The 7,647-nt window shown below is 43.6% G+C and overlaps 3 protein-coding genes across 3 annotated transcripts; 2 read left to right on the forward strand and 1 right to left on the reverse strand.

The window, feature by feature from the left end:
• Nucleotides 1–33: 33 nt before the first annotated feature.
• On the forward strand, nucleotides 34–1,674 carry LOC1278833 (putative serine protease K12H4.7). Its single transcript, XM_318472.6, has 2 exons — nucleotides 34–440; nucleotides 514–1,674. Exons 1-2 carry the CDS (start codon nucleotides 34–36, stop codon nucleotides 1,598–1,600), a joined length of 1,494 nt encoding a protein of 497 aa, XP_318472.6. The 3' UTR covers nucleotides 1,601–1,674.
• Nucleotides 1,675–1,770: 96 nt separating this feature from the next.
• LOC11175796 (uncharacterized) lies at nucleotides 1,771–3,750 on the forward strand. The gene is made up of 3 exons (XM_061646185.1): nucleotides 1,771–1,959; nucleotides 2,027–2,379; nucleotides 2,460–3,750. Exons 2-3 carry the CDS (start codon nucleotides 2,372–2,374, stop codon nucleotides 3,487–3,489), a joined length of 1,038 nt encoding a protein of 345 aa, XP_061502169.1. The 5' UTR covers nucleotides 1,771–1,959; nucleotides 2,027–2,371; the 3' UTR covers nucleotides 3,490–3,750.
• A 1,323-nt stretch (nucleotides 3,751–5,073) lies between these two features.
• LOC5667430 (osteomodulin) lies at nucleotides 5,074–6,601 on the reverse strand. Its single transcript, XM_001689074.3, has 2 exons — nucleotides 6,289–6,601; nucleotides 5,074–6,213 (listed from the first exon to the last, which is right to left on the reverse strand). Exons 1-2 carry the CDS (start codon nucleotides 6,303–6,305, stop codon nucleotides 5,151–5,153), a joined length of 1,080 nt encoding a protein of 359 aa, XP_001689126.3. The 5' UTR covers nucleotides 6,306–6,601; the 3' UTR covers nucleotides 5,074–5,150.
• Between the last annotated feature and the right edge of the window lie 1,046 nt (nucleotides 6,602–7,647).

Below are 7,647 nucleotides of genomic sequence, written 5' to 3' on the forward strand. Positions count from 1 at the left end.
GTGCGTACGCCACCGAGCTGTATAACCTCCAACATGAGGCTGTTGAAAGTGATCCCCTTTGCGTTGCTGCTCGTAGCACTAGTGGCAGCGGTACCGACCCAAGAGCGGAGTACTCGGCTCCTAGGTACACTTCAGCGACACTTGGCTAGGCCAGCAATTCCAAAAGGTTTTGTGCCGCGTAACGAAAACACTACCGGAGGACGGTTCCGTACCAAGATCGATCACTTCAACCCACAGAACAGGGATACGTTTGAGTTTAGCTACTTTTCAAACAATGAGTTCTACCGGCCTGGTGGACCCATCTTCATTTTCGTCGGTGGCAACTTTGCCATGACGACGTACTACATCGAGCATGGGTTGCTGTATGACACGGCCGCCCGCGATGGCGCCTGGCTGTTCACGAACGAACATCGATACTATGGAGCGAGTACTCCGGTGCCGTAAGTAGATCTAGTCCGTTTGTAACTTAGGGTTCTTAAAACTTAGGGCAAGTAATAAATGATTTGTCTTTAGCGACTACTCAACGGAGAATCTGCGCTTCCTCAAGTCCGAGCAAGCACTAATGGATCTGATTGAGTGGATCGATTACCTGCGCAACACCGTAGTGGGTGATCCGAACGCGAAAGTCGTCCTGATGGGCACGGGATACGCTGGAGCATTGGCGACGTGGGCCCGCCAACGATTCCCCAGCATCATCGACGGTGCCTGGGGCGCAGGAGCGACCGTTCTGGCCAGTTTCGACTTCCAGGAGCATGCTGGAGATATTGGTGAACTGATTCGCCGTTTCGGTGGCAATGAGTGCTACAGCATGATCTGGGTTGCCTTCCGCACCGCCCAATATCTGATCGATGCGGGACTGGATCAAACGGTTACGAGCCTGCTAAACACCTGCGAGCCCATCGAGCCGGGTAAGCTGCTCGATGTGGAGACACTGTTCTACCACCTGAAGCTGGCCATCCAGGAAGCGATGCTGGGACAGCAAAGCACTGCCAAGATCCGGGATGTGTGTGAAGCCATGATGAACAGTACGGAGGAAACGGCCCTGCATGATCTTGCCGGTTGGCTGAACGTGTACTATGCAAACCTTCCCTGCAATCCGTTCGACTTCGATACAAACATGGAGGCGGCACAGGTGCTGCAGCCAGGTGCACCGGAAAATGCACTGCTGGGATTGCGCCAGACCCAGTACCAAGCATGCACTGAGTTCGGCTGGTTCCGGACGACGGACTTGGACGAGCAGCCGTTCGGTGATCGGGTGACGATGCACTTCTTCCTCTCCGCCTGCCGAGCCCTGTTCGGTGAGTGGGTCACCGATGCCGTCATCTACGAGGGTGTGCGGCTGACCAATCTGCACTACGGCGGACAGGATCCGCGCTCCACGAATGTGCTGTTTACGAATGGGGAGTTTGATCCGAACCGGCTGGTGTCGATCACGAGCTACATCAATCCGCTTAGCTATGCGTATGTGGTACCGAACGAGTTCCTGTACTCTGAAATTTACTCCATCGCGGAGGAGGACTCGACAGAGCTGGTTACGATTAAGCAAAGTATTCAGTCATTCATTGGCCTTTGGCTAGGCGATGGACTAACTCCCGTTTGAGCAGAATATCAGAGTAATAAAAAATGGAAATGGTAATGTTGAAATAAAACCCGATACTAAATCATTCTAATGAAGAGCTTGTTCTGATGAATAAAAGATAAAAAAATATTTCACCAAAGTGTAATGATCACCATGTTGTAACATGTCGTTGTATATAGTCGTTCAATCGCTTGTAAAAATACATTCAAAAACTACCAAACGATGTTCTGTAACGTACATCAACCCAAAATAAAGATAGATAAAAGGCCGCCATACACAGGGGCTGTTTCCAAAATTGTATTGCCTTGTTCGTATGTCCACAAGACTACCAGCGATAGAACAGCTTGTCTTCAATATTCTCCGTCCCGCGGGAGCGTAAAGTAACAACACATGATTTAGCTACGTTACAACTCTCTTATCAAGGGCTTGTTTTTTTTTTATTTTCAGTAACAGTTGGCTTACGATTTACCATCTCAAGGTCATCCTCCGTTGCGGAAGAAGCAGCTTCTAGTGCGAATTTCATCTAAAATCGGAACTACATGAATGGCACATATGTTACATTCACAACATGTCTGTGTTTAATTACAACTACAACGACGCGTTGCGTGCCGATGGTAAACCTCACATCTACTAATCATTCCATCCATTCCATCGTTCTGCGGCTGTGGGTATGATCGCGTACTTGCCGTCCCGTCGCCTGTTATCAGTGAGCATTGGAACCGCCAACGACGCAGTTGGCTTGGATTTGGGAATACAGTGTGTGATTGTTGATCGCGTAGTAATTCATTCAAAATGAGAAGGTTAATAAGGATCTGGAGTATAAAGAGTGGTGGTGAAAAGTATCGTTAAATGTATGTTTTCTGTTATTTCTTTTTCACAGATACATTCGACTGTTAGCGTTGCTAGCGCTCTGTTCAGTAGCTTCAGGCTACGTTTACCGGTGTGAGCCGGGAACCGAACCTACCGTGTGCAGCATTTGGAATCTGCAGTACGATTCGAAGGCTCTGGTGAAACATCCCGACAATCTGCCGTCTGTCCAGTATCCTTCCACCGTGCGCACGGTACGGCTCTTGTTCGAGAAGTACTACTACAACCGCCAGCAGCAACTGACTCGGTACGATACGACGCTGCACACAACAGTGCTACACAATCCGCCCAACTTGCAGATTTGCGATACCCGTTTGCGACAGCTGGTCATGCCACCCAGTCTCCAGGTCGGTTATCTTACCGACAACATGATCTCGACGATCGAAATCGAACCGGACAAGGCGTACGCAGTGCGCTACCTCGATCTATCACACAACAGCTTGAGGAACATTGCCAATCTGTCTGTGCTGGTGCAGCTACAAACGCTCAATCTAGAAGCAAATGGTATAACTACGCTCAACACGTCCGTGTTTACACGTATGGTAAACCTTACATATCTGTACCTTGGGGATAACAGCTTTAGTACGATCGATTTGCGCCCACTGCCGAAGGGACTGTCCGTGCTGTGGCTGCTACGGAACGATTTGCGCGAACTCAGCCTGACCGGTGTCTCGATGGGTGCGCTGCGCGAACTCGACCTGGAGGCAAATTCGCTCCAAACGCTCGATCTTGCTGCACTGTTTGCCGCCTTTCCGGCGCTCCAGGTGTTACCGATCGCGTACAACTCATTCCCCAAGGAGGAAGCGGAACGCATCATCGCGGATCTGAAGCGGCACAATGTGACCTACTCCGTTGGGATGGAGCGGATGTATCAGGAGGGTTGCGATTCGGACGAATACAGCGTGGACAGTCTGTGCTTTACCGAAACCCTGCTCGGTGCGCGATCGTTTTGGAAAGGCATCTTTCTGCTAGTGATGGCTGTGCTGGTGGTGTGTATGTTTGGGTTTAGCGTGCGCTGGATCTGGTACCAGATGCGCTACTGAGGGAGGCCTCACCAAGGGGCTATGTGTGTGTGTGTGTGTATGTGTAGTCTATTGTGATAGTGCAAAAGGGTGGCAAGGGTGAAGCTTACGTGTATATGGGTTGTGCTGATAAAATCAAGTGCAAACCGAAACCAGTGTTTAGAATTGAGGTTTCAGAATACATATTCGTATGTAAAGTGAATGCGTTCATTAAGCAAAACTGATTCAAGAATAATCGAATAAAATTATAACCATATTATAAAGAGTGACTAACTATAAAAATCTCGTACGATTTTCATACATTCATAATGAGCAGTAACAAGGAAGCGTACGTTTTGTTTATTGTCTATTGCGGTGTTTGAAATATGAGAAATCGCAGTACTGGAGTTATCAATCAATCAAGCGAATTGCATTCCTAAGCAAACCTTACAGATTAAAGTTCTACTAATGTAACTCTGCAAATCCTAGCGTTAATTAATGCGTTATGCTGTTTGCTTTCCGTTAAGCCAGTTTTGTAGAGAGGGAGAGAGAGATAATAGGTGTGACTTTTAGAGCAATTGTAGTTGTATACCTATAGGTTCTTGAATAGAGTGACCTCATAAAGAGGTTTTTTAGCGACGACCTTTTTGAATAGGGTGTATGAATAGATTAGGAAAGTGTATTGCTAAACTTGATAGGCAGACAAGTTGAATAAATGATGAGCGTATGAAAAAATGAAATTTATTGATTTATATCCCTACCTTCCTACCTGATATTGATTTACAGTCGTTGCCGCTAAATTTTGACTCTAACTCACCTATTTTTGTCTCAAAGGCACCTATTTTTGACAGCGTGTCACGATTTTTGCCTCGAAGGCATCAATTTTTGACAGTGCGCATCAATTTTTGCTTTATTTACAAAATTTTACGTAATTTCTGAAACTGTGTGTTCTGAAATGGTTGAAATTAAGTTAAGTAGTGAATAATTTTATTGATAGAATTTAAAATAAAACAAAAGTTTTGCCAATTTTGGAAGATTTAATGGAGTGAAAAATATTTGCCATGTATTTTCAGCCGTAAACAAAAGCTTTAAAATTTCTAAAATTTCATCATTTTTTCTCAAGAAACAATCAATTTACACAGTTTTTGTATTTTTAATTAGATGTGGAATAACAATTGTTCAAAATCTGCTTAAATACCCTGTAAAATTGTCATGATTCCTACAGGAGTCAAAAATTGATGACTTACAGACAAAAATAGGTGCGTTAGAGACAAAAATTGATGCGCACTGTCAAAAATTGATGCCTAAGAGGCAAAAATTGATGCGCACTGTCAAAAATTGATGCCTTAGGGCCAAAATTAGGTGGCAACGTCTGTATATCCAATTTATATAAAATTGATGTTTTAAGGAAATTTATAAAGGCTACAGGAGATGACAGGACAAGAATGGCGTATCAGGTCTGGCATATTTAGTTAGAATGAGTTGATGATGATGAATAGACTTACTTAATAGATAAGTGACATCATTGCTAAAGTAAAAAGTTGATATAGTCAAGCAATCATCACATATTTTGTGCAACATTTTTTGAACAATTTTGTTGAAATATTCAATACTATTTTAACCAAGTTGTGGCAAGGACAATCAAAGTTTTTATTAAAAACCTCACAATAAGGCTAAGCATTGCTTCAAATCACATTAGCCCACTATGGTTCATTTCTGTTAGTTTGCACAGAAAAATTAGCCATATGATAACGCTTCCACAGTACTGTACCACCATACGCAATTCCACCCAGCAGCGCCACCAATCCAACGAACAGCATTATCAACTCTAACCAATCCGTCCACTTCATTAGGAAAAAGTCGCTTGCCATGCACACTCCCCGATAGTGCACTTCATGCTCGCCACACTGCATATCGCTCGATACCTCCATATTGTAGTACGCAATATTTCGCCGGTTCAGCTCATCCAGGATGGCGTTCAGTACGGGCTGCTTCAGCGGATTTCGACCGATCGAAAAGAGTCGCAGCTTTGGTGCGGTTTGAACGAGCGCATTAACGTTCAGTTCTTTTAGCTCGTTGTGCTCGAGGTTAAGGTCCTCCAGCAGTGGTAAACGAGCCACTTCCGAGGTAGGAAACTCCTTTAGCCCGTTCACATCGAGCCTTAGCAGGGTAAGACTCATGGGGAGCTGCTCCAAGTTGATCTGCTTTAGATTATTACTGGCAAGTGTTAGATGTGCGAGACGGTTCAAATTCTCGAACATGTTCTGCGGAATGGTTTCAACTACGCAGCTCGACAGATGTAACGTCTCCAGATTCACTAGCCGACTAATGTTCTCGAGCGCTTGTGGATGTTTTAGGCGGTAGTTGTAATTTAGGTCCAGGTACCGTAAGGCGTAAGATTGATTCGGCGGCACCAACACTTCGGCGATGGCGTTGGAAGAAAAATCAGCATAGGCTAGGTTCGGTGCAATTTCTACTGCTCTCGTGGAACTAGATCTCAACTCGATGGCTTCAGGTGAGTTTAGTTGCAGATGTAGGACGCGATCGTACATTTGAATTTCGTTATCGCTGCCGTGAACATCACTGAACGGCTCGATAAATCGAATCGCCTTTACGTCGACAGGAAGCTCAAACACGGGAATGTCTTTGCCAGGTGTGTAGTCGAAGGTTGAAAGGATGCAGACGAACAGTTCCGAGCCGGCAAGACAGCGTCGGCTTAGTGCTGCTTCGTTCGCCACAACGTAAACGATCAGGATTAGTAGTATGCTGCGGGAATGCGTTTGAACGAACGAAAGGAAATAAGTCCTTTAATAACGATTATGAAGGCTTTGACCAAATTACCTCGAAATACGATCCATGATCTGCGTCGATGCGTTGTGTCGTAGCAAAGTGTGGAACAATACTGGATGACTATCCGTTTCTGATCAGCGCCAAGAAACGACTGGATACGCGTACGTCATATCCTATTTCAGTGGCAGCTCATTTCCGTTGTTCTGAGTATGATATTGGGTATGTGCGTGTATGTGTGTAGTTATGTTTACGATTGATGCGCCACATTGATAACAAAGTATGCCGAGGACCATGTGCAAGCGATTTTTTTTTTCTTCTAACTGATCCCTCAACCCTTTCTCCAAGGCTTTCTTATCCAGCTCAAAAACCTTCATTGTCAAGGGTAAGATCGCTGCAGTTCACCATCATCTACAGCAGAGATGTCAAACATACGGTCCGATGCGTGATAGTATATCTGGAAACTCATATTTATTTTAATTATTGAATCTTTCAGTCACGAATGAAGGAAGAAATCCCACTTATTTGTACAAATGTACAATGATGTAAAGTTGGACAATACTGCAGGTCCGTACTAATGAATTAAGTACATTAATAAATGGGCGATCCCGTGCTACAGTCGTCAATTCGTACGTAATAACATGCACGTCAACTCGAACGACTCAATAACATGCCCGTCATGGGTTCAATCCTAGAATCGGCAAGGATTAACTATCCGGCTGCGTGGTAATGAATAAGCCCCGAAAGCCTGTATAGGCTGGCATGTCCGCGTAGGACGTTACGCCAAATAGAAGAAGAAGAACATGCCCGTAATGGGTTCACGCCTCATATGGAACGTCCACCGAGAGCGAGAACTGACTATTGTGGTTGTGAGGTACTCCATAAGTCTCGAAAACCTCCAGATGCCGGAATTTTCGCGTAGGTCGTAGGATACGCCAGATAGTACAAGAAATAAATAAATAAATAAATAAATAAATAAATAAATTATTAAATTAATAAATAAATAAATAAATAAATAAATAAATAAATAAATAGATAAATAAATTGATAAATAAAGAAATTTAAATAAATAAGCAAATAAATATATACCGAAATACATAAATAAGTCAATAAATAAACATTCATCAAATAGATTTGAACAAGAAATCAGAGCATATCCAAAACAATTATTTCTTCATAAGAAATAAGCATATAAAATATATCCAAAAGGGATTAACAAATATACTCACAGTTTTCAAAACGGTTTAAAGTGTTTTCTATGACACAATGATGAATTTCCACAGCACCGATAGAAATTTATGTAAATGTAAATTTCAATAAACCAGAGTTAAACAAGCTCAATCAAGTTTAATTCTTTCCTTACATTGTTCCTAATTTTTAAATGTATTTGGCATCATTTTGGTCTGCTTACTC

The sequence above is a fragment of the Anopheles gambiae genome, chromosome 2 (assembly GCF_943734735.2).
Source record: "Anopheles gambiae chromosome 2, idAnoGambNW_F1_1, whole genome shotgun sequence".
NCBI lineage: Eukaryota > Metazoa > Arthropoda > Insecta > Diptera > Culicidae > Anopheles > Anopheles gambiae.

Coding starts and splice junctions, on each gene's coding strand:
- LOC1278833 (XM_318472.6), top strand. CDS start 34: ATGAGGCTGTTGAAAGTGATCCCCTTTGCGTTGCTGCTCGTAGCACTA. Junction 441..513: donor GGAGCGAGTACTCCGGTGCC/GTAAGTAGATCT, acceptor ATTTGTCTTTAG/CGACTACTCAACGGAGAATC.